Source organism: Rhinichthys klamathensis, unplaced genomic scaffold (genome assembly GCF_029890125.1).
Source record: "Rhinichthys klamathensis goyatoka isolate OS25496 unplaced genomic scaffold, OSU_Roscu_1.1 h1tg000021l_1, whole genome shotgun sequence".
Classification (NCBI taxonomy): Eukaryota; Metazoa; Chordata; class Actinopteri; order Cypriniformes; family Leuciscidae; genus Rhinichthys; species Rhinichthys klamathensis.
The window spans coordinates 3,837,835-3,865,410 of record NW_026606572.1 but is presented as its reverse complement, the minus strand read 5'-3'; the positions used below and the strand labels follow the sequence as shown (position 1 = coordinate 3,865,410).

At 36.7% G+C, this 27,576-nt stretch overlaps 4 protein-coding genes across 7 annotated transcripts; 3 read left to right on the top strand and 1 right to left on the bottom strand.

Moving 5' to 3' along the window:
• Positions 1 to 399: 399 nt before the first annotated feature.
• umps (uridine monophosphate synthetase) lies at positions 400 to 4,714 on the top strand. The gene is made up of 6 exons (XM_056241873.1): positions 400 to 604; positions 787 to 940; positions 2,023 to 2,694; positions 3,327 to 3,502; positions 4,069 to 4,183; positions 4,358 to 4,714. Exons 1-6 carry the CDS (start codon positions 437 to 439, stop codon positions 4,531 to 4,533), a joined length of 1,461 nt encoding a protein of 486 aa, XP_056097848.1. The 5' UTR covers positions 400 to 436; the 3' UTR covers positions 4,534 to 4,714.
• Positions 4,715 to 9,870: 5,156 nt separating this feature from the next.
• Positions 9,871 to 12,789, top strand: cryba2b (crystallin, beta A2b). 3 transcript variants are annotated; one of them, XM_056241914.1, is made up of 5 exons: positions 9,871 to 9,991; positions 10,237 to 10,419; positions 11,614 to 11,755; positions 11,911 to 12,053; positions 12,565 to 12,789. In XM_056241914.1, the coding sequence occupies exons 2-5, from the start codon at positions 10,259 to 10,261 to the stop codon at positions 12,710 to 12,712; spliced, it is 594 nt and encodes a 197-aa protein (XP_056097889.1). In that variant the 5' UTR covers positions 9,871 to 9,991; positions 10,237 to 10,258; the 3' UTR covers positions 12,713 to 12,789. The 3 variants fall into 3 exon arrangements, with proteins under 3 accessions (XP_056097889.1, XP_056097897.1, XP_056097904.1); XM_056241922.1 differs by having other exon boundaries at positions 9,886 to 9,987; XM_056241929.1 differs by having other exon boundaries at positions 9,914 to 9,987; positions 10,233 to 10,419.
• A 1,399-nt stretch (positions 12,790 to 14,188) lies between these two features.
• On the top strand, positions 14,189 to 18,239 carry fev (FEV transcription factor, ETS family member). 2 transcript variants are annotated; one of them, XM_056241903.1, is made up of 3 exons: positions 14,189 to 14,267; positions 16,915 to 16,986; positions 17,642 to 18,239. In XM_056241903.1, the coding sequence occupies exon 3, from the start codon at positions 17,701 to 17,703 to the stop codon at positions 18,187 to 18,189; it is 489 nt and encodes a 162-aa protein (XP_056097878.1). In that variant the 5' UTR covers positions 14,189 to 14,267; positions 16,915 to 16,986; positions 17,642 to 17,700; the 3' UTR covers positions 18,190 to 18,239. The 2 variants fall into 2 exon arrangements, with proteins under 2 accessions (XP_056097878.1, XP_056097870.1); XM_056241895.1 differs by lacking the exon at positions 14,189 to 14,267 and adding an exon at positions 15,701 to 16,474.
• A 7,096-nt stretch (positions 18,240 to 25,335) lies between these two features.
• cdk5r2b (cyclin dependent kinase 5, regulatory subunit 2b (p39)) lies at positions 25,336 to 26,912 on the bottom strand. The gene has a single exon (XM_056242276.1). The coding sequence runs from the start codon at positions 26,545 to 26,547 to the stop codon at positions 25,642 to 25,644; it is 906 nt and encodes a 301-aa protein (XP_056098251.1). The 5' UTR covers positions 26,548 to 26,912; the 3' UTR covers positions 25,336 to 25,641.
• Between the last annotated feature and the right edge of the window lie 664 nt (positions 26,913 to 27,576).

Sequence of the window (27,576 nt, the reverse complement as noted above, 5' to 3'; positions counted from 1 at the left end):
GAAGTTTTATCAAACTGTTGTTATCAAAACAACAATAGTGTCACGGACAATATAATTTGTGAAAAACATAGATTTACATGATTTACAACCAAGCTGCATTTTGTCAAATGGTCCAAAACGTGTGTAAATATTATTTTATTGTGCGTGTGGGATGTGTAAAACTCTAGCTATGCAGTATGCATTAGCAATTAGTCTAAATAAATTAACTGTTTTTAAAATGTGTTTTGAAAAGGGTTTTTTTTTCTGTTTGTTTAAAGATGTTTGTTAAACAAACATCTTTAAATGCTTTTATTTTGTCGACGAGTAATCTCAGACATGCGCAAGTTGGTGTATCACGTGTGTGTGTGTGTGTGTGGCTTGCGTCACTGAAGCGGCATGAGTCTCGCGCGAAAGAATCACTACTACCCGCACTTTACTTTACACTGTTTAGCGGAACATGACTGATCAAACTGAAATGGATGACACAAGTATACATAGTTTAATCCTGAAACTACACGACATCCAAGCAGTCAAGTTCGGAACTTTTAAGCTTAAAAGTGGACTCACTTCGCCTATCTATTTTGATCTTAGAGTAACAGTGTCCCATCCAGCGTTGATGAACCAGGTAAACACGTGCTCACTTTGAGTAATGATATGATAATATACTGTTATTCCAAAAGTGTGTAATCGTACATCATATCCTGAGCATTTTCCTACCAAGAATGTTTTAGAAAACAAGTCCTTCAGATCCTTTTTTAATTGGATGTCATTCGTTGATCATAAAATCATATTTTTGTTTGTGATCAGGTGGCAAGCCTTCTTCACAAGCGTGCTGAGGATGCAGGGGTTCAGTTTGATAGTGTGTGTGGTGTCCCTTACACGGCTCTTCCTCTGGCCACAATCATCTGCTCTACCAAGCAATACCCCATGCTTATTCGACGAAAGGAGGCGAAGGACTATGGTATAATAGTGCAAATTTAACTCCACTCCATCTGTAATCCGTTTACTGTTTTTAAATATGACTAAACCAAAAATATTTGGACACTAAAGACACTTTAAAATTATGTTGGGTAGCAACATATCAAACCAAGCAGCATTCATCAAAAAAACAAAATCGTAAAACAATCCTCAAAAAAAGTATAATGCAGTAGATTTGATGTTCCAAACAATAACTGGTAGAAATATATATACCTTAAATACAATGTAAGTCGCTTTGAATAAATCCATGTGCCAACTACGTAAATGTAAAATGAATGCAAAATTGATTTTCTGGTTGACAACATGGAATGTCATATGGTTTATTTGTGTCTTTAGTGTCCAAATAGTTCTCGAGTTGCTATATTAATCATTTAGATTTACAAATTTATATATTTCATGGTGTGATTTGCAGTGTGAATCTAATATTATAGTTTACTAAAAACTAAAATCATAAAAAAGCATTTTCGTTACTTGAAATAAACAGTTTTTCTATTTATCGTCTATATATATATATGCATTCATATATTAAATGGAAATAAAACATTAAAAACTATTTTATTTCAGCTTGTTGCAAAGGCAGCATTTCTCATTTCCATTTAGTTTAAATTGAGGTACTGAAATAAAAAAAAAACTAATACGAATGACAAAACAAATATTAAATAATATAATAGTAATATATTTTGGATATGCATTGACACATTAAGCTTTTACTGCTCATTATTTAATGTATGATGTTCAGAGTTTACATGAAGACAAAATGTTGACATCCTCTTGCACATTTTACACGTACTGCAGTCAACACACTTCTGGTGTCCTTTTTGCTTCTGTATATTTGTTGTGGTTTACCAACTGTTTTTAGCACCTTATGGTGCTTGTTATCTTGACTTTTGTCTCTCTATGTTTGTTGTCGATTTGAATGTTGCACCATGAAATGGCATTTCACCCCCTCTGTATACTTGTATAATACCGGTCTGACAATAAAAGCTCTTGAATAGTAGTTTTATTTATCTTAATGATACTAAAATAACACTAATCTGAATTGACTTGTGTTTTGAAATTCCCCAGGAACGAAGCGTCTCATCGAAGGAACCATCCACCCTGGTGACAGATGCCTAATAGTAGAGGACGTAGTGACCAGTGGCAGCAGTGTTCTAGAAACCGCTGAGGTACTAGAGAACGAAGGCCTGAAGATCACAGATGCAGTGGTGTTAATGGACAGAGAGCAGGGAGGCAGTGCCAGGCTAGCTGACAGTGGCATCACTCTACATTCAGTCATTTCTGTCTCCAGACTTCTGGATGTGTTACTTAAATCTGGCCGAATAGACACGGCCACTTCTCAGAACGTTGAGAGATTTGTTCAAGAAAACAACACCTACGTATCAGCAAAGAAAAATGGCTGCTCCGCTCCTAAAAAGGGCTGTAATTATCTCGGCTATGGGGCTCGTGCCGGGTTGCCAGACACTCACCCTCTCGCCGCCCGCCTGCTGAAGACCATGGAGGACAAGAAGAGCAATCTGTGCGTGTCTGCAGATGTGACTCGTTCTGAGGAGCTGCTGGAGATCGCTGTGACGTTGGGGCCACTGATTTGCGTGCTGAAGACTCATGTGGACATCCTGCAGGACTTCACTGCAGACGTCACCAGCAATCTGAAAGAGTTGGCTATAAAGCACAACTTCCTGATTTTTGAGGATCGCAAGTTTGCAGACATTGGGAACACAGTCAAGCATCAGTATGATGGTAGGTGTTTGTTTCACACGGTGGTGGTGGATGTGGAGCTCTTGGAATTGACTAGTCTTAAATTTAACTTGTATAGTCTGCACTAGATATTCATAGACCAAAGTGTTTGTGATTTACTGGACAAGGTTTAAGAAACAGGGTTTATGGGGGTCTATAAAAGTCTTAATTCACCCATACAAAAATTAAGGCCATAAAAAGGTCTTAAATCAGAGCAGAATGTCGTCTTGTTTTTTGGGGGTTTTTTGCGCTACGCAGTGCTTGTTTGTATGTCTGTATTCTTAAAGGGATAGTTCACCCAAAAATCAAAGCTCTGTCATCATTTGCTCTCCTTCATGTCATTCCAAACCTGTATGACTTTCTTTCTTCTGTGGAACAATCTTTATGCAGAAGTTCACCATGCGAGGACATTTAAGAGAGTCCAAAAAAAAAGCTTTAAAAAAAAAAATTTAAAGTAGATCTTTATTTCTAGACATATGTTCAGATTCCTTGTATTGTGTTCCACAGGAAAAATAGTCATACAGTTCTGGAATTACTTCAGTGTGGTTAAATGACAGAAAAGTGAACAATTTCTCTAAATATGATTTTAATTTCTGCACAAATGTTGTTCACATAAAATATTCTTGTTTTTAAAGGTGGTCTCTATCGGATCTCCTCATGGGCGCACATCATTAATGCCCACGCATTGCCGGGTCCGGGTGTGCTGCAGGGTCTCGGTGCCGTCGGCAAGCCTCTGGGTCACGGCTGTTTGCTGATTGCTCAGATGAGCTCCCAGGGTTCCCTTGCAACAGGGGATTACACTCGAGCAGTGGTACGTCTTCTACTCTCTGTGAAGAACTAGATGCGAACACTTCCTCACTTCCAGTAACCCTTGTTTATTATTTCGTATCAATAATATCCTTTAATTGCTACAAGAGCTCTACTTTTTTTTTTTCTCCTTTAAATGTTTCAGTATTTTAGGATCAAGGTGGTGTTCTTTTTAATTTTTGTCCTAGCTTTTCTTCCCTATTGTGACATATATCTAAGTGAAATGGCTTCTCGAGCAAGAAAATAATGTAGGCCGGGACTTGATTTTGTCCATTGGGAATTGATGGGATCATTGTGGTTTGCTATTGCTGTGATGTCATGTGAGTGACAGGTTCAACCGTTGTCCCGCCCTCTCGCCAGTAAACGTGTCATCAGAGAAGAGATGTTGCTGCAAGAGGGGAGGGAAGTTACTTTGATTAAGGATTACGAGGGCACATGTTATTTTTAAATATAATTTCAAAATTATAAAAACAAAATAATCGTCCATTTTGATTTCATGGTTACTTTAAGGACCTTCTGTATCACTTATTATTTAAGCCACTTATTTGAGTTAATTGAAATGTCTTTTAGGTCAAGATGGCTGAAGACCATTCTGATTTTGTGTTTGGATTTATAAGTGGATCGAAGATCAGTGACAAGCCTGGTCTGATTCACATGACTCCAGGAGTGCAAATGCAGAAAGGAGGTGAATTTTATTACTGAATACACATTGTTTTGGCATTAGCTTTCCTGTGTCTCCAAGTGTTTGGTTGGAGAAAGGGGATTTTTACAGAAGAATTTAGAATTCTGTTTATATTTGCCTGTTTTTAGCGATCAGATACCAGTGTTGTTTTTAATGTAGTTCTCTTTTATTCTCCAGGGGATGGACTTGGACAGCAGTATTCAAGTCCAGAAGATGTGATCTGCACTAAAGGCTCTGATATCATCATTGTGGGACGAGGTATTCTTGCCAGCCCAGACCGGCTCCGAGCTGCAGAAGAATACAGAACGGCAGGCTGGGAGGCATATCTGAAAAGACTCTCACAGGCCAGCTAAGGAAACCCCTCAGGAAAGAGGAAGAAGAATTTGGGGCCAGTTAAATCATGTCTAGTCTTTGTAGCTCAGTCATTCCATCCACTTTAATACTACTAACCTGATTCAGATTACTCCCTCCTTGTTTTTGTTCACTCGGTAATAAAATGTTGTTTAAATACTTATCAATAAAAGTGTTGTTTGACATGCCAAATCTCATTTTTTAATAATTGTAATATTTTAATTCAACATTGAACAGGGGAGCTTTGAATATATTTTAAAATGTAATTTATTCATGTGATGCAAAGCTGTATTTTCAGCATCATTACTCCAGTCTTCAGTGTCACATGATCCTTCAGAAAGCATTCTAAAATGCTGATTTATTGCTCAGGAAACATTTCTTATCCATGTTGAAATCGGTTGTGCTGCTGAATAGTTTTGTGTAAAGAAAAAACTTGGATCAATCTTGGATCAATGGAAAGCATTTATGTGAGAGAGAAATATTTGTTATATTACAAATGTTTTTACTCTCTTTTTACTCACTGCATCCTAGCTGAATAAAAGTATTAAAGTATTTTAAGTTTGTATGTAGTATTAATACAGTAAATTACTGACCACGAATTGCAATGGCACTGTACCTATACAAAATTTTACTAAAAAAAATAAACCCTGATAAATGAAAAGTTAAAAGTGTGACAACTTGCCTCCATTTCTCTTCTGGCTTAAACCATAGATAGTAATAGAAAGCCTTATAAACACGTAAGGCATTTCCACCATTGTAAATATTACACATTTTGAAAGGATCTCTAATCTTGTCATCTCCTGTCAAATCCAGTAGGGGGCAGAAGCACACCAGCTGTTTTATGCCAGTCAAGTGTTTTGATAGCCTAAATAAGAAAATGACAGGACAATAATATTATAATTGGATAACAAGTCGACCGTATCATTGAAAATATGGCCTTTCATTTTTATTTCGATTTGCCGTATTGCCCATAGACTGTAAAAAAGGTATTGCCCTATTTTCATTGATAATTGTTACGGTTTTATGACATTAACAGTGAGACATGCTATTGCTACCCCATCTAAAATTTGCAAAAGCTTTTATCTAAATTCTATAATAATAATAATACAATTAAGTAGAATATGGTATGCATTTATAAAATTCATTTGTCACTCTATAGCCTATACTGTTTAAATGAACAGCAAAAAAGGCTACGGTGATTAAAATAATGCCTGATCTTTGCATCATAGTTTATTTAGGATTTTTTTTTTTTTTTTTTTTTTACCATTTCTTGCCGTAAAGAACGAAAAACATGTACAAATAAATAACATGAACTGAACAATATTCAATAGCATATTTTGTTCGGAAGATTATAGTTTTTTTTTTTTTTACCGTTTAATGCTCCATTTATATTTATGAAATCAACATTAAGCATTCACCTGCAATACCCCTTTCTTTCTTTCTTTTCTTTTTTTTTTAAGTTTAAGTGCCTATAAGAGGTCATCTTTGTATACGTCCTCGCCTGACCTCACGCGCCCATCCGCTCCAGATGTCTCAACGCGTTGTATCTCGACGAAACGCGAGGTGGGTTTGCACTGAGCGACATGATTGACATAATAGAGAGAAGTAATGTACTGTGGACCTCCCATTTGACTCCCTGTGTCAATATTGGATGAGAGGAAAGTGCCGTGTGACAGGTGTCCTGGACAGAGTTCCGCGCGCTCAAGACAGAGAGCAGATCGATGCATTTACTCGCGTGCACACTATATAAAGCTGAAGGCCTCAGCAGGTCTGTGTGCATTAGCAGTCGCTATTATAACGCTTCTGGTGCGCCGAACGACACGGTAAGTTTTGACAAGTTTTTTGTAACATTTTAGTTAATGCACATCGACATAGACTACTTTAAAATGTCATGAACTGTATATTTTCATGTTCAAGAACATGTTGTTAATGAAAGTTACCTGAGAAAATAATTGTTCACATGATCTATTGTTCTTCTTTACTGATTGTCAGGAAAGAGGACAAGTCATCATCAGAAACCGAATGAATTAATGGACGTCAGAATGGATGTTGTATATGTGCTTTCTGTACTTGTATCACGTTGAGCCACACGCACAATACCTGCAGATGAAATGGTTTTGTTCGTTCGGCTCGCGTTACGCAGATGCAGACACGCGTCAGTAAAACACCAGAGCAGCGGGAATCGGGATCCACGCAGAGACTGCCATTTCCACTGCTGTCACAGTCTGTTCAACGAAACTTGACCGTGTTAAAACAATGAATAAAACGCGTATAATTTGCTGAGTAACTATGAATGTCGATATAATGTCTTATTTTCATGTTATTTATTTGGTATTTAGAGTTAGACAAAAGGAAAACTCTGCTTGTTAAAAGTAGGCTTAGTTTTACCAGTAGGCTATAGGCTACACTTGTAACATCATTTAGGCTAGTTTATGAATTGAACCTTTATTTTTCGTCTTATAGGCTATGACCATGTGATTATATTTTAAGAACATATAATAATCAGTATATTGATCGTAAAACATTTCCATTAAGCTGAATTACAGAACTATTTTCTAGTCAAATCTTTGAGAGAAGCCCAATTGTTGAAGAACCAACGTGAAAATATCTTAACTAAATATATTATTGTCTTCCTTTTCATAATGGAGGCATGCAATGTACGTTATTCTGAATTGTTACATTATTTTAATAAAACAGAAACAAAATTAAAAAAACAAAAAAAGTGCTTTCTCAATTTGTATTTTTAGTATTATTTGAAACATTTACCGCTCTACTTATGTTGCAACAGACAATACAATTGTTTCTGAATTAAGCATATAGGCTATTGCATTATTCTTGGTAAGTACTTTGCAAACAGATAGCCTGTATACCTGCTGGACAGGAGTTGCCTGTTGGCTATGTGGCAGTTAAAAGGGTTACTGTTGAAAATGCAAATTGTGTTTTTTTTTTCTTGCCCTTGGCAGTAGATTAGATGGAAATGTCTGTCTCTGTCTACCATGGCCATGTTCTGCAGAAGCACCCGTCCTTGTGTGCTCAAACACATAAAGGACATTATCAGAGCAGATGTCACCTGCACTAGCTGTCTGGACCTGTCCACATTTGCCCTTAGAAGGATTAGTTTCCATGGCACCCTAAAGAAAACATCATCCAGCACTAACTATTCAAATAGCACCGACCAGTTTCACTGCACCTTCACACCTATTTGTAAACTGGCTAAGTAAATGAATGACAATCAGGAAAAACAAAATGCACACCTATGGTTTGATGGTGTTGTGCACAACACACAACAATAATGAACATTTAAAAAAATGTATTTCATGAAGTTTATCTTCGCATCGAAATAAAATGTGGCCATATTACAGTTCAATTCGTGCTCAAATGAAATGTAATATGATATGTTAAATCCTGCTTTTCTGAGCAATGACACCTTACTCTGGAGTGACACGGAAGCATCACACTTTCTGATTTGCAACGGATTGATTTGCATGTCAAATCACTCTGACAGTTACATTGGGTTTTGCATGTGGGATGTTTACCTTGAACACACACACTTTAGTGCTCATCTGATGATGTCATCAATTCCTTATCTCTTATGCTCATTAAAGCTGCATTTAGCCTATTTAAAAAGATACAGTATCAAAAGTACAGTACAAACAGTAATATTATAAAATATGATTGAAATATGCATATTCTGTTTTAATAGGGTTGTAATTTATTCCTGTGATGGTAAAGCTGAATTTTCAGCATCATTACTGCAGTCTTCAGTGTCACATGATTTACTTCAGAAATCATTCTAATATATTATGCTATATGCTGATTTGGTGCTCAAGAAACATTTCTTATTATCATCAATGTCGAACACAGCTGTGCTGCTTAATGTTTTTGTGGAAACAATGAATTTTTTTTTTTCAGGATTTTTTGATGAATAAAACGTTTATCGACGAACAGCAAAATAAATATACTTGAAAAATAAATATTTTGTAATATTATATGCCTTTTGATTAATGTAATGCATCATAACTCTCTCTCTCTCTCTCTCTCTCTCTCTCTCTCTCTCTCTCTCATATATAAAGAGAGAGAGGGGGAGAGATGATGCATTAAAGAATGCATTAAATTTATCAAAGGGATATATTAAAAATGTATATATATATATATATAAACACACGCATACACTAGTAGCACAGAAAAATTGACATAAATTCAGATTATGTATATATATCTGTGTATGTATGTATGTATATATATATATATATATATACAGTGTGTTGCCATATAAATGTTGCCTGAATTAATGTCATAATTACAGTATGGATGCAACTTAATTATAATTATATTATTCCTCTTTTTTTGTTTCAGGGCGTGTGGGATGTAACTGGCTATCCTGAGAAAATGAGTGTGAGCTCAGATCTGCTAAATCAGGATAACAGGACAACAGCTGTGCTCCCTGCATCTCTACAGCACCTGTTCTTACGCAAACAACGCCTAACAGGTGAGAACAATCACATATGCATGCACCGACACACATATTATTCATGCCTTGGCTTATTAGAATATTTAATAGGGTTTGGATTCCAACATAATTGTCTATGTCTTGTCTATGAATAATAAAACATAATGCTCTAGTGATAAAGGTCATACAAATGTACTGAAATCCACTGGTCATGCAATAAAGCATCACACCACAAGATGTCATCAAAAGGGCTGACCAATGGACTAATGTTCAGTTTAAGTATAAAAATAATGTCTATTTTTTTATTGATCATGTTCTAAATTACATGACACTTGCTTGATATGATAAATCTGACTATGCTTATCACATTTCAAAAGTTACTTTTATGATGTATTATTAAAGTTGTTATCTAAAACAGCTGTATGCCCTATTCATCTGAACAGCTACAATTATTATAGATTTAAAAAAGGATGTATATTAAATGTGGTGACCCCACCCCCTTACATGCATATGTTGTTGTCCAAATGATCTCAGAAACAAAAAGAGAAGATTTGTGTTCTGTATTCTGTGTATTACGTTTTCTGATATGATTAATGTTCAGCATCATTACTATAGGTCAACAACAGCCAGGTCTGCCCAGGGAGAGCATCCACAAGCAGGCACCAGAGAGTGACCACGGACGGCTCAGCCTAATCTCCAACAATTCTGCTATTATCTGCCCTATCCAATCAAAGTCTCGTGTCAAAGCATCGCCATTGTGAATAGCCAAGGGTCCAGCGTGGGGACAGAGAGTGGCGTTTTGATGAGTCAGTGGGTCTAAGACCTCCACAATAGACCGCACAGGGCTCCACAATAGTGAAGGCTAATGCGGTTTTTCTGTTGGCTGCTGCTGAGTGTGCAGGCCTGATGCGCATTCTGCACTAAATGAGGGGCCCTGTGCTATAAAAACACTGGACAAGGGCTTGGCCACCACATTGATTATACTGGATCTGTCCCACCTCAGTACGTGAGTATGCCACTGTCTTAGCCCTTCAAAGTCAAACATCGGATTCCTGTACAATGATAAAGAGCACAGACAGAGAGAAAGTGATCTTATTGAGCAAAAAAAAAGATCCTGCTACAAATACTGTCGAAACTTTATCCTGCAGGAATCATTTTTCACTTAATCTACCCAGGAATGTTTCACAATGGTGCATGAATTCACGCTGTGGTCTTGGTTATGCCCCTCTCCTCTCCTTGTTTTCCCGGTATAGAGAGCGCGGTGATCGACAGCAGCCATGAATCCGCAGCAGCAGTTGGAGCAGAGGGGGATGTTTAGGATGACTGTGTTCGAGGAGGAGTTCTTCCAGGGAAAGAGCTGTGAATTCACGTTTGAGTGCCAGAACATTCTGGACAGAGACTTCAGAAAGATTCGCTCCATTAAGGTGGAGACCGGCCCGTAAGTGTAACCTCTGGATGTTTCAATGTGCAAAGGGTGAAGCAGGGAGGATATATGACTGCCATGTTTAATATTGGAGATATATTTTGATTGATTAATACAGTGAGATATTTGTAAAATTAGAAGTAATATGTGCTCAGATATATTGTTCAAAAGATTTGTTTCTTTTGTTTAGCAAGGATGCATTAAAATGATCAAAAGTGGCAGTAAAGACATTTAGAATGTTACAAAAGATTTATATACCAAATAAATGCTGTTCCTATTCTATATCCTGATATCCTGAAAACACAAAAATATTTACAGCACAACATATTTTAACATTGCTAATAAGAAGAAATGTTTCTTGAGGACCAAATCAGCATATATATATATATATATATATATATATATATATATATATATATATATATATATATATGTACAGTAGTGGCCAAAAGTGATGTCCAGCCTATAGGAAAATTGACATCTTTACCCTTTATTCAACTATTGTTAAATATTTGTTCAAATATTATTAAAAAATAATATTAAAAATGTATTTTGTTAAAGATTTTGTATAATTGTGCTTGGAGTGAATTGTTTGATTTGTGATAACGCAATGAAACATGCAAAATTGTGCGACATTATTTTTTTCCAAGCTGTCATACAAAGAAACTATGAATGAACACATGCAAAAACAACAAAATATGCTTACAATGTATGCTTTTTTTCTGCAAGCTTTGTCTATGTTTATAATATATATATAGGCCTATTGTTGTTGTTGTTTTTTATTACTTAAACATGCTTATATTAGAATAAAAGTGACTATTTGCAACTTTCATAACATACATTTAGCAACATACTTAATAGCCAAACATTATGCCATCTGCACAATGTCCCACAAAACCAGCAATTTAATTGTCATAAACAGCATTTCCATCTACTAATAGTCTGAATGCCGTTTTTTAATATTTATATATATTTATACGAACTGGAACAATGACAGAGAGATAGCAGAGGTAGTGTGTGCGGCTGGCAGCTGCCGGCTGTCTGTGATGATGACAGATGAGCTGATAAAAGAACACAGAGCCGCTCATTCAGCCCTCACCATCGTGTTTGCCTTTGCCTTTGCCTTTGTGTCCTGATCAGCAGCGATCATTGCCATGCAAAACGATGTTGCTTCATGGTTTGTGTTGACTATGACATTCTGTCTCTCAGCTGGGTGGGGTACGAGTATCCCGAGTTCCAGGGCCAGCAGTTTATCCTAGAGAAAGGAGACTATCCCTGTTACCAGGCCTGGAGTGGCAACAGCAGTTACAGAACAGAGCACATGCTCTCTTTCAAACCTATTAAATGTGCTGTAAGTTGATCCCATTATGTCAAATCCGCAAAGACTTTCTCATACGGCTTCTTTCATCATCTCAGCAATCTCTTTGTTAAAACGGCACATTGGGTTTACATCATAACAAATATCCTCAAATCATCTCTTTCCCATACTCCCCCTTTCCCTGACAGAACCACAGTGACAGTAAGATTACCCTCTATGAGTGTGAAGAATTCATGGGACGTAAATTTGAGATGTGTGAGGACTATCCCTCCCTCCAAGCCATGGGTTGGTGCAGCAAGGAAGTTCCCTCAATCAAAGTCAACTCAGGAGCGTAAGTCACCTCATCACTCTTAGGGAAAAAAACCTATAGTTCTTGACTCGTTGTTACAACCATTTTAGCCAAAAGGGTTCTATATAAGAAGAAATGTATTAAATGATTGCAGATACTTTAACAGGTTTTTTCTATTTTATTTCTAGTCACAAAGTATTCATAAAAATGTAATAATGAATTAAAACAAAATTAATGAAGTCCATAAAATGATCCCCACCTGACAGAATCCTATATTAATATAACTATATTTAATAATTTTGTTTTTAATAATATTTTTAACAAGATATATGTACATACATACTGTGTATATATAGGCTATATATATTATATGATCAATAAGTTATGACAACATATGTTTTTACATTGCTTTAACAAAAAATTTTCAACTTTTTTTGTTTATACAAGATTCAACTCATTATTTAAAGTCAGCTTAATGTAATTGAGCACCTCCCTGCACACAGTCTTATTAGTGTGCGGTGCAATAAATGAGATTTGCCCTTTTCTCTGGCAGCTGGGTAGGCTATCAGTTTCCTGGTTACCGTGGATATCAGTACATCTTTGAGAGAGACAGACGCCAAGGAGAGTACAGATGCTACAACGAGTTCGGCACCCAGGCACACACCAATCAGATCCAGTCTATGCGCAGAATTCAGCAATAAGACCCCACACCATTATGTACACATCATGTCATGCCATGTCATAGGCAATAAAGACATTATTTAAACAATGGTAAAAGAGTACTTTTTTTTTTTTTTTTTTTAAATAAAACAACTTCTCTGCTCAAATCATGGATCTGCTAAGTGGTAATTCTTGATGTAAAAAACAAGCAGGTCTGATGCTTTTTAAAGCTATATGTTATTAGAGCAGGCCTCGCACATTTTAAAAGAAATGTAATCATGCAGAAATTTTGGCAAGATTTTTTTTTTCTGAGATAGACTACACTTTCAATGGAGGAATAGGCCACTTTGTTACATTTAACAATTAGGATGTTTTACACCAGATGAACACCACCCAAGTCTTGCTTAATGATGTCCTAAACCATGGGGGATGTGAGACTGTGATATTTCTAATAAACAAGAGCATGAGTACATTCAGGTTAGTGTCATGTTATTTTTTTCTTTGTGGACCTGTTTTTGGGGGATTTTAGCTACATTTACATATGCTACATTTATACTAAATAAAATAAACATATTCATATATGTATATATAGGCATATACAATTTCCTATAAATTACACTGTAAAAACATATTGTTGGTGTAACTTAAAAAAAATAAGTTAGGCCTACCTGGTTGCCTTAAAATTTTGAGTTCATTGAAATTAAAAATGTAATTTCATATAATGAAGGAGACTGGTTTAATCAACAGAAACCAAACATATTAACTAAACCACATTAATTATCTAAGTTGATTTGACAGAAGAAAAAAAGTTGTGATAACAAATCATGGAAATATTTTTTAGTGTAGAAATATAAAAAGTGCTGTTAATAAATGTTTAAATAAATGTATCTTTAATGTGTATAAAAATGTAATGAAAACATCTTTCTATTTTAACAACTATTTTATTTTATATATTTTATTTAAATTATCTTGGCCTATATATAGCCCATTAGTATGGAGAATTAAAAAAAATACTGCAAGTTTATATATATATACTTGCAAAATTAGCCTTTTTTTTATTATCCATGGGCTGGGGTGAAAGTTCTCACGTGTTGTCACCGGTTTGGGTTTTGTCTGGAGCTGTCCGAGGTCCTGACCTTTGTGGATCAAATAATTGCCGTACATATTCTTGTTTGAATAGGCCTATAAAGTTTTTCGTTGATGAAAACAGCCGAGGTCTAATGCAATGGACGGATCTTTTATTGATGAAGGGGTAAAGGAAGTACGGTTTCTTTTTCGCCCAATCAAATCGTTTGTAACACTGGGATCCGGGTGTGATTCCGTCTCTTATGTTTGTTGTGTGTAACCGTTCAGTATTTGGCTGCACACACCCACTTTCAGAATAAGGTGTAGTTGCTGTTTGAAAACTTGCTCCCACACCCAGTCCAGGATCTCCTAATAAAATGTTCAACTGTACACACCTTTATCAAATACACATTTCCCTTCGAGCTTATTAAAAGTGTAGTACTGGTTCTTAGTGCAGTGGTTATAAGACAGACAAGAGTGCTGAAAGCAGCTGGATCTGGGACAGGCTGCAGTCTGACATAACAGGACGGGGTAAGTAATATATTGAGGGAGCAAATCAGGACAGGACAGAGATAAGTTAGTATTTAGAAGGAAATGGCAGATATGAATCACAAATCCAACCTTATAAAACTGCATTGTAAACATGTTTTATTAATTAAACTAAACGTACTACCCAAAATTTTATTCAAGTAAAATTCGTATTTAATAGGACTGAATCAACCTGACTAAGGTTACATATCAACAACAGAAGGTGAGACCCGCGTAAAACATTTTGTTCTTTGTAAAATAATGTTTGTGCTGTGTACTTTCTCAAACTTTTATATAATTGATTATTCCAAGTTTGCCTGCTATTACTGATCCCTGACTTGAAATTATTGTCAAAAACAAAGAGTGCTTACAACGTGCCTACCGCCTACCGGGAAGAGTTGTAAGTTAACGTCAAATGAAACGTGGTTATGGTGGTAATCGAATTTACTGTTAAATTAACTAATATCCCCCAATCACCGCCCCATTTCATTTTAATCATTTTAAATAAAATGATAAACAAACAAACATTTGACTTTTTTTTATTTTTATTTTTTACATGTAGCCTATTGATTAAAGAGAATCTGTTGATTCAGTTAGGCTACATGTAGCTACAGTGTATAATCGTGCAGGCAAATTACAGTTATCATTGGAAACACAACTTATCTTTAGACTTATTCCAGATTTAATCCTTTCTCTTTGCATTTTTATATTCTAGATCTCTTCTTTGATTGGCATATCGCATTTATCTTTAACTATTGCATTTAGGTGTTTTAAATGTATTCATCAGAAGGTCCAAGGCCAGCATGAAATATGTCGAGACTCGAGTGCATGGACAAACTCAAGCATTGCCTTGCATCCGAGGCTTGTTTAAGTTGCCTGCGATCTCTTTAATGACTCAGGCAGCTAAAGCAAGTCTGGGACGCCTGAGTCTGAGACAACACGACACAAACAACTACAAGATGACTCGCCCGTTTCATCTGATATTAGTGTGTGTTTGAGTTAATGATGCTACTCTCACAGTTGACGCTGCCGAGTAGTCTTTATTTGTGTGCAATTAATACAGATTAAATATACAGAATAAGCAGACTACAGTGTAATCACACACCACTGCTTGACTTACAAATATTACATTTGTATTTCTTATAAACAAATATTTATTACCCCTTTCAGGTTTGAATCAAAAACACACACCCCTGTACAGATGGACAGCATTAATATGTTTGCATGGGCACAAAAAAAAAAAAAGAAAAAAGTAATAAAGCATTTACCTTCTTTGTCTGTTTTTTGTCACTTCATTGGTTCACGTGTGTCGTATGGGATTACTGTAAAATATATGGTGAACCTAAACTGTTTTGTTGTCGTCCACATTTATCATAGTATTTTTTTTTTTTTTTTTTTAAGATTTGGTTTTGTAAAAAGGTACATGAAATTCAAGGACTATAATATAATAAAAAAGGTGTCAAAATAAAATTTTTACCCTATATGTATACTGGAGTTATTTATAAAGAGAAAAAAAGGTTATTTTGGGTTCTATGTAGAACACTTGGGTTCTTGACTCAGTTTAAAAAAAAAAAAACATTTTGTTTAATGACAACCAATGCATTATGTGACAGTATAACTGAAACGATCATAAGGCAGGGCACATGGTTTACAATACCATCAATTGCGCATTAAAGCAACTTACGTTTGGGATAAAATGTTCTTGTTTACCAGTAATCACTGAGGCATGATTAAAAGGTAAATATTCTCAACCAACATGGAACAGGCCTTTTTGTTTGCAAAGAGGTAAAAAGGCGGAAAAGAAAGAGGATCTGAACCGGTTTCCATGTCAAACACTTCAATTCTCCATAGAAACTCTGATCTTAACGCAGAAACTTTATTAAACCTTGATGGTGGATTGATAAGGCCGAATTTCTATCGGTTCCTTTTTATTGTGGAGACGGGGAGGGATGGCAGAGGTAAATTGCTCTTTTAATTAAACCAATGCACCGAAGGAAATTGCTGTCTGAATATTGTCTCAGAGATGGGGCTTGTGACAGTTGCCTGGAAACTTCAATCTGTCTCACATTTATTCCAGATCACAGTTTTGAGATAAAGTTTAATAAAAATCTTTGCGCCAATGAAAGCCTACCCTTTCACGTCCACCACCACCACCACCACAATGCGACAGAACTGCGGAGGAAGCCTTATGTTTAACATGTATCTCTCAGGTACATAGTCTTTTTGTGCGTAAAATGAGAAAAACTGCTGAAATGAGTGAAAAGAATAGGGCGATGCTAGGGGTCTGCGGGTGCACGCTGCGCACCACCGCCGGTGTCTCTGACTTCTCCATCTGGAACGCATGTCCTCTTTTGTCGGAAATCGGATATCCTTTTTCCTGGACGCGTTTCCTGACCTCGGCGCTGAAGTCTGGGCAAATACATCGAGCAGCAACACGACGATACTCATACTATTTAACCTCTTTTATTGCGAATTCTTATTTATAGATGGATGACATTACGTGTTTTTCCTCTAAAATTATTACAAATAGGCCTATACACAAACAAGGGGAAATATGTTTCATGCATATTTTGCTTATTACTCCTTTGCAAAGTACATATAGAATATGAATTCTGATTGTCAGACGTATTTCTTAAACGTTTTCTTCCAGACCCCACAGAAAATCTTTTGAAGGAAAGCAAAAGCTCTTCTTGGACCCCCATCAACACAGGCGTGCAGAAAGGTGAGTGCTGCGATGAATTGTTGACGGACGAATTTTCTTTTGTGCAAAAAAATAAAAGGTTCTTTCATAATAATAAAAAAAAATAACTATTGTGCGCATTCCGCAAAATTGTATACACACTTTTATTATGATTATACCTAAAAAATAAATCATTAAATAAAAATAAAGACTCTAATTAGAAGGCTATAATATATGGGCTGTCAAGAACTATTTTGTGCTGCCAAAAGAACCTTTCAGAGAACATTTCAGTTTTTCTGAATAACATTATATAGTCTAAAGAGCCTTTTTACACAACAAAGAACCTCCAATAGAAAGATTCCATGGATGTTTAAAGGTTCTTCATAAAATCATGCCGATAAAGAACCTTTATTTTTAAGACTGCAGAACCAAGAAACCAATACACTGAATAATCTATAATAAAATATCAAATGTTTTTTTAATCTCCAAACGACCATATAACCAACTCAAGAACTCTATACAGTAAAACTGATTTTAGAAGGGTGATTTTAACTTCAAATAACTTTTATTTTCTATTTCTATTTCTCTGTTCTCTGTTTATTCTGTCTTCACTGAATATTGATAAAAAAAAAGGTCGGTCTCCTTGTTTGCCCTACAAAGGCTACACGTAAGCCTATACTTTCCTTCAATTTTATAGGAAGTGGACAAATCCAGCTATGGCAGTTTCTCCTGGAGCTGCTGTCTGACAGCGCCAATATGACATGCATCGCCTGGGAGGGGACCAATGGAGAGTTTAAACTCATAGACCCGGACGAGGTGGCCCGACGGTGGGGGGAACGCAAGAGTAAACCGAACATGAACTATGACAAATTGAGCCGCGCTCTGCGCTATTACTACGACAAAAACATCATGACCAAGGTGCACGGAAAGCGCTACGCGTACAAATTTGACTTTAACGGCCTGGCGCAAGTGTGCCAGCCCTCTTCAACTGAACAAGCTATTTATAAGTTCCAGAGCAACTTCGCTCCCATCCAGTTTTCAGGCATTTCCAAACTCAATCTGGTTGCGCCAGGTGTTGGTCCGTCGGGGTTCTCCTACTGGCCCGGATCTCCTCCCACCCTCTACCACAGCCACAACCTGCAACCGCCAGGACCCTTCGGTGCCGTGTCTGCGTCACATTTAAGTTGCGTAAACAATATCAATACTTTAAACAACCTGAATAATATCAACACTCACTATAACTGATTTTTTTTTTTTATTTGCCTCGGGAGTGCGCGCTGATAGGCTATAGCCAAAAGCGCTGAACTGATTCATAGCCAACTAGCGCAACCACTCCAGATAAGACCGTAGCCTAATAATTTACAATAGGCATTGAATAGGCCTTAAATTCTTTACTCGATTGAAAATGATAATTGCGGCTTAACGTTTGGAGGACTGTTATGTTGACCACATTAAGATAAGAAAACAATTTAGCGCCATCTTATGGATAACAAATAACATGGCTAATTTGCCTTACCTCCCAAACCTTTGAGGTCAACAAAAGAGAAGACAAAATTAACGTTGGAGAAAAGACTACATGGTACGAGAACAAATGTTTGCTGGGAAGAAGCAAAAACGTGTTCGCACACCTGTGCAATCGAGCATATAGTTCCCATATAAAGCGTTTTGAATTTCGTTATTTATTTACGACAGTGACTGTGGGTGTTGGTCGAAACATTGGGCATAGGGTGGACGTTGTGGGTCTGAAAATTAGGCATACATTTTCAAAAGCGTATATGTCCTAATAAATCGTAAATAATAACTATGATTTTTTTCCCGTAGCCTTGGCTATACGGTCTACTTAAACACGAGATGACTTCCCTTCTTTTTGCTCTGTTGATAATTTGGTTATAATGTATTTTGCTTGTGATAAAACATTAAAATTGTTAAACAGTCTGATCTGTTATAGGGTTATTCTTTGTGTGTGTTTCTAACCGCGCTAAAGTCATTCTGGGTGGTATTTGGGAGTTATTTTATTTAATTAATTCTGAAAAAATGCTGAATTTCATTCAATTGATTTTGTATGAGGGTAGAAATCTTTTAAATAAAGCCTCAACATTTAAATTCTGTCATAATTTACTCACCCTCAAATTGTTCCTGAATGAATTTCTTTGTTATGTTGAACAATGTTATGTTTTCTATTATCGCTGTATGCTGCTTTGAAACAATCTGTAGGCTATTGTAAAAAGCGCTATATAAATGAAGGTTACTTGACTTGACTTGGACATAAGAAATTATTTTGAAGAATGTTAGTAACCAAATAGTTGTGTTGTACCATTGACGTCCATAGTATTTTTTCCCCTCCATAATGGTGCCTCACAACTGTTTGGTTACCGACATTCTTCAGAATATCTTACTTTGTGTTCAGCAGAAGAAATAAATTCATACGTTTGGAACAACTTGAGGGTGAGTAAATAATGACAGGATTTTCATTTTTATGGGTGAACCAAGGGGGAAATGCGTTATCACTCTGTCTCTGTGCTATTTTTATAATTATATATTTTTTTAAATACAAAGTTCTATTTTGTGGATATGATTAGTCACTAACTAAAAAGTAAAACTGAGTAATTTAAAAAATTAAATAATAATAAATTAGCAGTAGGTTTATCCTTTATCTGACTAAATGTCCCCACAAGCAAAAGCTTAAATTGGCTATGCTGTGGCTGCCCGCCATCGGTACGCAGCTACGCACTAAGAAAACAGCATAATAAACGTTAACAAAAGTTTAGAGAATGGAAAATATTGTCACAGTGTTATAAAACGGTCGAGTGTGTAAAGCCTCTATGGTTCCTAACCACATTCCTGGGGGCCCCCCAACACTGTACATTTTGCAGAACGCTTCGTTCTACAATACGCAATCAGGACACAAGAGGGCGTCATGTAGCTATTCCAATTTCCACCATGCCTACAACTGCGCCGCAGGACATTCTTTCAGCTTCATATGTCAAAAAATACTAAAAGAGGCAAACTGGGGGAAGTAAGAAAGAAATCCCAACCTTGTCCTAATGTATCGTGACTAACTAAGATATATCCATGGCAATGCAGTTCAGTTGGCTAATTTGTGACAAATGGCTTTCTTGTATGCTAATTGGCTATAGTTGCATATTTGATGTCATGATGAGGAATTTCTCCAGCATTGCTGTGTATTGTGAGGAGACCCATAAGTCCCATCAGTGTGATCTGCATGTCAATAGCAGCTCTACTGGGGTCCGCCATTTATGGCAAGATTTGTTTGCACACTGGACTTATTTTAAATAGGCTCTATAGTCTGTCCAACAGATTCCAGCTTAGAGAAAAGGTTTGTGCAAGGACAACCAAAGCTATATCTGTATGTGAGTCTAGCTTAAGGAGTCTCTAACGTTTTGCTCACTGTAGGGGAGATAGAAGTTACACTTTTTGCTCCAGTGAATATTTCTCTGGCTATACTTTTTTTTTTTTTTGTGTAGATACAGACCTTGTTCACTTTCCGTCTTTATTGCCCAGATAAGGATACAGCTTATTTAACAACACATAATATGCCCCAATAGTGGATGGATGGGGTAAGTTGTCACAATAGAACCTATTACCGTATAAGCTTTAATTTAAACAGTACAACAATTATGAAACACTTGAAGCATGTTTTGACAACCAACCGTAGCCTCCCCTATATTAAGATTAGGCTACATAATGATTTTCTTCTCTAAAATAATCAATACGCATCGGTGCATTTGTCAATAATAATAAGGTACCATAGCTCATGTTCTTAATATGGTTTTAACTTTTTGTGACTTTATGATTTTTAAAACCATTGATCAGCTTGTATGTAATATAATTCAATTAAAGTAGTAACTGCACAATTCTTATTACTTAACAATAGTAATCTTTTTTTTTATTCAAGAGCAGTAGTGAAAGTAAAAATGTAAGCCAATAACAACAACAAAGAGCGTCTGATCTATATTTCTGTAGGTCTTCCTCAGTACTCTACGAGCTAAATCACACTTATAATAAGTTATTTTCAGCTGCAAGGTGTCACTGAGTGAATGTACAAGAGTTAATCTGGACATTATGTGTGCTTAGTCCAGTGCAGCAGCTTTTGCATAACACACAGATGGGAGGAGAACATTTCCAATCTCTTTTGTCCTAAACAAGTAATCAAGCAAAAACACTTCCTACTTTTGCCTTCCTTAAACTCAATCACACACACTTTGTGTTAATGTTTTAAGGCACTTAAAAATGCCCAATGCTTTAGTTTCTTATCCTAACCTGTGTTTACAAGCATGGTGCCAATCTCAAAAAAATCACTGCTCAAGGATAAATGCTATAATTGAAGGAACGTGAAGAGCGATCAATCTAAGTCAAGTTTGTTAATAGCGTTCTAATTGGCTGCTGAAATCATTGTGAGGCATTCTTTCTGGTAAACACAAGCCTCTGTGACAGGAGAGGAGTGTTGGCTGGTGGCCCCTAGAGAAAGCTTAATGAGCAGTACTGCTTTGAATCTGTCAGTGTGATCTAGTGACTAACTCCCAGCCAGTGGGTGGCTCTGAATGTATCATCCATTCAAGTCAGTCACGGAACACCCACTCTGACTCTATATATAGTCAACATCCTCCATCTCGCTCTCCCACAGAGAGACTGAAACAAAGTGAACATGTTACTCATTATACAACTAAAAAGTTTAGACAAATAATTTGCAACATTCTATATTATTCATCTGGTATAGGTTTTACTATGGATTTCTGTTTTCATTTATTCACCTTCATGTTATTCCAATTCTGTATGAATCATATGGACTGTTTCTTTATTCTATTTGGAGCTTGACTGGTCACATTCTTTTATTGTATGACGAAGAGCAGCTTGAACAATCTTTAGAATTTCTCATTTTGTGTTCTAAAAGAGAATAATATTAGTTTGGAACTGAGGGTGAGTAATCAAAGTAATTTGCTTTTCTTTTTTTTTAAATGTTGGGTGAACTATTCCTTAAAGCAAAGGAAATATATTCTTCACAAAAAAAGTAGTATAACTTTAAGTCATCTGTTTGAAAGGGAGAGCTTTTGGGAAAGATGTTTATTCACTGACCCATCGGTATTACTACTGACACTTTGATTTCCAACCCGATATAACCTATTTCCACTAATCTGGGATTAGCTGGTGGAAAGCCTTAGGTAAGATCTCTTATACAGTATATATAGCCAGGGCACAGTGTCATATGGTCAAATTGATGGTGACTACAGAAGAAAGCCTCCTGACAGATTAAGGAACAATTATAACAAGTACAAAAATAGAACTAATCATTCTTTGTTTGGCTCTTTGGTTGGGGTAAACACTTATATACTAAGGATTCAGGAGTCTTCATAGGTGCAACTAATAAGAAACATTCATACAGCAGACAGAACATATTAGTGTCCACTGATATTGCTTGGGATTATTATGAACGTATCACTTGTCCACCATTCAGAATTGAATGGAGAATTCCATCGTTTTAATGAGCATTTAATTACAGTTTTTCTCAGTCGCTTTGGTGCATTTCTCACATCGCTATTTACATTTGCACAACAGTTAGTTCAACCTCCACAACATTTAGTCATTTGTGCACATCATAGTAGCAGTTTCTCATTCCTTCCAACAAATTGCAAATGCTTTTGGACATGCATCAATTGCTTTCATACAACTCTCTGCTGTTTTATAACATTATTATGTCATGTCAAAATTAACTATACTTGTGAATGCTGAATAGTCATTCCATATAAAACTAATAGTCCTCATTTCATTGCTTGAGTCATCACATACAAAAATGTTGAACTAGTTGTCAAAATCTGTCAAGCAAATTTTATCTTATAATATATATTTGTTTATCCTAAATTGAACAATTTCTGTCAGGTGAACCTCAGCTTTCACTGATGAAAAGGGATGTGCATGAATGATTTACAGTACTATGTATGTTGTATGTTCAGTTCCAATATGTACTGCAATATTGTTTACAGTAAGTGCACAGCTCTACTCAAAGGGAGTTTATGTTTGTTGTAAATAAGGGTGTATTTTTTCTTTTGCACAATGCTGTGAACAAATTAGAATTGCAAAGAGCATATAGTAAAAATGTGAAACATACATATTCAGTGTCTTGTAATCAGTTACCTCACTAAATGCACTAATGTGTAACTTTACTGTAGTTTTCAAATGGCTGTGCAAATATAGTGCTGTCTTGAGCATTTTCAGGTAGTGTCACCAAAATCTGACTTTTTTTGCATTGGAAAACATTTACAGAGTAAACTCTCATAATGAAAACATGACAAAGCCATTTGACTATCTTGTTCACAAACAATGGTGTCAGGACTTTTCATCTTGATGACACTGACACTTTCATTGACATGAATACTTGCTTTTGAGGAATGAGCTATCCATTTTGAGCATTGACACCCCTTTGCAGGTTATCAACTAGGTTTTGCAGTTTGTACAAATTGTTTTGAGAACTGCATTAACTGTTATGTAAATGTGAATAGTGATGTGAGAAATGCACCAAGCGACTGATAAAAACTGTAAATTTAAAGTAGAACTAAAACTAACTGCAATTTATACAAAAGCAATTATGTGATTTTAAAACAGAAAAGTAAAGTTTGTCAAGACAAGCAGATGATAGATAGATAGATAGATAGATAGATAGATAGATAGATAGATAGATAGATAGATAGATAGATAGATAGATAGATAGATAGGCCTAGATCATTAAATATATGGTCAAGGCCTGGGAGCTGGAAACTAGAGGTAGCCTCATGTTGCTTACAACAGAAGCTTTAAAAATAGTTCCAAAACTAGGACATGTGTTGATTGTGAGCTAATTTCCTACTCGAAAACTATTTGAGGGCATAGCCTTCTTGACATATTCATAATGTTCATGTGGCCACGCGCTGCTTGAAGACAAAGCGCGTGAGGTTCTGCAGTGCTGTGAATGGGCGATCCTGCGGTTACTATAGAGACCGACTGGAGAAACGAAGCCCCAGTTCACATGTATTCCGCTGACCCAGAGAAACACATCTCACAGACTGCAGCAAATTCCGGCCAATGAACTCGAAGATCATTCATGTCAAGTGTTTTATTCACAATTCCGCGAGACTCGCTCATTCTTGCTTTCAGCTGAACGGGATTGGCTGATGATCTCAAAAAGTCCCACAGAAAATAAATACGTAGCCTCGAGTGAAGTCATAAACATGATTTATCCATCTGTTAATTGTAGACTAATAATTAGGCATATTATATTATAATTATATAAATTACCATTTTCTCTTTCCTTTTTCTAAAAATATCATTCGGAATCAAAGGGGAAAGGATTAAAAAGGTAAAATAACCCATGCGTAAATCACAGAGAGAGAGAGAGAGAGAGAGAGAGAGAGAGAGAGAGAGAGAGAGAGAGAGAGAGAGAGAGAGAGAGAGAGAGAGAGAGAGAGAGAGAGAGAGAGAGAGAGAGAGAGAGAAATAAAAGTAGCCTGTTAGTTGTCACACTAAAACTCTTAACATGGTTGTTTTAAAATTGAGTTCCCTGAATTAAAACATTTGAGTTAATACAATGGAGATTGGTTTAATCAACCGAAACTAAAAATATTATGTTTTCTGAACCACATTATATTGTCTGAACCACATTAATTATCTAAGTTGATTTGACAAAAGAAAAAAAAAAGTTGTGATAACAAATCATGAAAATAATACTTTAGTGTAGACATGGTGGATAGATGCCTTGTCAGTGTACAAAGCTTAAATGGATGCTAGTATATGAGCTTATAATAGGCTTATTTCGTCAAACGGCACGTGCATGCAGTGCATTAATAAACTCGATTCATGAATTATCGATCAACAAAACCAGTCAGACTGTGTTTTATTTAATTCAAGCAAGAGCACTGAAGAATCATGTCAAAAAATAAAATAATCTCCAAGCAAGATCTGCCCATTTTTTTCTGAAATCATTGTGAATATAATAATAAAAAACCCGTAGTTTCCTAAGATCACACATGAATTGGCACATAGAACATCTCAGTGGAGAGAAAACGCTTTCAAGGTTCACATCCAGAATGGCGTCTGTTAACAGTGCAACATGAGCACATGTAAGTCAGGTCAGCACCTTGGATAGTTCCATTCACATCTCTTCAAATGTAGCTTTATCCTCCTGAGACCCACTCACTTGTCCACTGTAATGTTTTGAGAGATACATTAAGCCTTGATAGCAACGTCCAATCTTTAATAATTTAGCCAATATAATAATATAAACTGTACACAATAACTCAAAATATGAATAGTAGGCTTATACACCAATGTTATACACCAAACACTTAAATAGCCTACCTAAAAAAAATAACTCTTTTCTTTGGGTCTCAGGAGGATAGTTACCCAGATAACCTTAGTAATGACAGCTGAGACAATTATATAGAATAAACGTTCATTTGTTCTTTCCCTTTTTATGTAAGACTGTGAAGCAACAGATACAAATCTATATGACATGCATTAGCTAAACCGGTGAAGCCATGTTGACTAAATCACCACTTAATACTGTTAAAACAAAGCCAACAAAACAGTGTCATAAATAGGCTATTAAATTGGCTCGTGGCGCAACGCAACAGTCACTCAAGCAGAGCTGACTACAATTGCATCCAATAAATCAGTAGTAACTGATCTCTGCTCAGATTTCGATCACAGTCAGCGGTCCAGTTCGCTTCCACCCTTCTTACAATCTCCTTCGTTTTTTAAGTCTTGGAAAACCTCTGTGAAAAAGTGCGGATCCATGTTAATCTGCAGCATTTTCCCGCTCAGTTTATCGATGACATCTAACGAACGTTCAAAGAACGCGTCCGCATTGGCGTCAACCATGAAGGGCTTGAGAGGATACGAGATCTCGTTTCCGATGTAGGAATACGCCAGATAGAGGCAGGTAAGAAAGGTCCCGTGGAGTTCACGTGGATTGTCAACATCATCGGTTACAGTTTCCCTAACGAGCAGATAGACGAACACGAGGTTGGATGGCGTGATGAACCCTTGGTCCTGCCAGCCCTGCAACAGCAGAGTCCTGTCCACGTTGCGGAACCAAAGGATGACCTCATTTGAGGTTAGTTCCTTGACTTTGCAGCACCGTTTGCACAGGAATTCACCCAGGCAACGGAGCAGCTCCCCGGTGGAGGCCTGGACGATCACGCGCCGTGGCGAGAGGAGCGACCGGTTGCTGGGCTGCTTCTGAACCGACACCAGTTGCTTCGGCGCTGGATTGAGCTGGTCCTGATTCTGATCCAGATGGGGAGGAACCGTGGGGATGGGCACCGCAAGAGGTCCATTTTTCGTTTTCCGCTCGGTCGATTGTTGCGATTTCCTGAAGTTCTCCTGGTTCAGATTCTCGACCTGACAGTCGCTGCTCTCTGGCAGCGGAGCAAGATTCGGATTTACTTTCTTGGCACATTTTTTCTTACCCGATGCAGTCACTAGCCGCTTAAATGTGAGCATGGACACGACTACTGACTGCTTTTTAAGGCTTTTCCCATTGGCTTCGTCTTCTCCATCTTCCAGAATGGCCCCTTTAGTCACTATAGGGGATACAGATAACACGGTACCCATATTGCAGAGCGCGCGACACGAATGTTACGATACGGCCCTGCGCGCGCGGAGACGTCGCAATAGAGTTTGAGCGAATCCGATCACAAGTGCAGATCCATTTGGTGAGTAAAACAGGCAGGTTAGCAGGTGGACTGACAGACCATCATAAAGGAAATTCCAGAGCAGTCAGACACTCCCTCCACTTCTTCTGCAGTAGTGACTGCAAGCTAGACCCGCATCGCCAACCTCAACCATGAAGGGATTTGTGGTAAACCTAACCAATCTGACATCAGCTTCTGTTAACCGGGATTATCCCATCGTGTCTGTGTAATTAGCCAACCTCAGGGCTACAGAAGACGAATGACAGTCTAATGCACCAATAGAAACAAACGTGTCCACATTATCACTTCAGAAGGTAGAATTTGTAGACCGCATGAGCCAAGTATAGTTCTGCTATTCCCAGACAGGGTACAATTCTCTCCTTAGCTACTCCATTTCACCGTAGCACTGAAATACATCATGTGTTATATCAAATTATTAAACAATGGCATGAGATCAACCAAGATTATTGTATTGTATTGATAAATGCACAATAAACAACAACAACAACAACAATAATATAATCATCTTTGACCTAGAGGGTTTTCTAGTATATATTTTTTAAATCGTATAAATAAATGACAATTTTCCTAACCCACTGCACGTTTTGATGTTTGAAACAGCGTATTGAAAGCAAACTGATTACTCTTTCTTGGCATAAATAGGTTACACGAGTAATCCTCCAAGTTTCCACGAGATTGGGAAAAGAAACCCAAATTCATTCCAGAATCAAGCTGCTCATCCATCTTAAATCGGGATTAAAGCAGTCAACATTATCATTTGCTTTATGGTTGGCCTAGCTATAACTAATCTTCATTCACTAATATTTGTCAGAATATATATGCCAGGCACAGGTGCAATACTGAGATTTTACATTATAATATGATGCAACAGACTGAATGCAATCCAAATTTGAAATTGATTAATTCCCAAACCCTGTTTATGTGTTCC

Excerpts from the sequence above, each read along its gene's own strand:
- umps (XM_056241873.1), top strand. The coding sequence starts at position 437 with ATGACTGATCAAACTGAAATGGATGACACAAGTATACATAGTTTAATC. Across the intron at positions 3,503-4,068 it reads GGGATTACACTCGAGCAGTG|GTCAAGATGGCTGAAGACCA; the intron begins GTACGTCTTCTA and ends AATGTCTTTTAG. Across the intron at positions 4,184-4,357 it reads AGTGCAAATGCAGAAAGGAG|GGGATGGACTTGGACAGCAG; the intron begins GTGAATTTTATT and ends TTTATTCTCCAG.
- cryba2b (XM_056241914.1), top strand. The coding sequence starts at position 10,259 with ATGAATCCGCAGCAGCAGTTGGAGCAGAGGGGGATGTTTAGGATGACT. Across the intron at positions 10,420-11,613 it reads ATTAAGGTGGAGACCGGCCC|CTGGGTGGGGTACGAGTATC; the intron begins GTAAGTGTAACC and ends TCTGTCTCTCAG. Across the intron at positions 11,756-11,910 it reads TCAAACCTATTAAATGTGCT|AACCACAGTGACAGTAAGAT; the intron begins GTAAGTTGATCC and ends TTTCCCTGACAG.
- fev (XM_056241895.1), top strand. The coding sequence starts at position 16,384 with ATGAAAGCCTACCCTTTCACGTCCACCACCACCACCACCACAATGCGA. Across the intron at positions 16,475-16,914 it reads GTTTAACATGTATCTCTCAG|ACCCCACAGAAAATCTTTTG; the intron begins GTACATAGTCTT and ends GTTTTCTTCCAG. Across the intron at positions 16,987-17,641 it reads CAACACAGGCGTGCAGAAAG|GAAGTGGACAAATCCAGCTA; the intron begins GTGAGTGCTGCG and ends TCAATTTTATAG.
- cdk5r2b (XM_056242276.1), bottom strand. The coding sequence starts at position 26,547 with ATGGGTACCGTGTTATCTGTATCCCCTATAGTGACTAAAGGGGCCATT.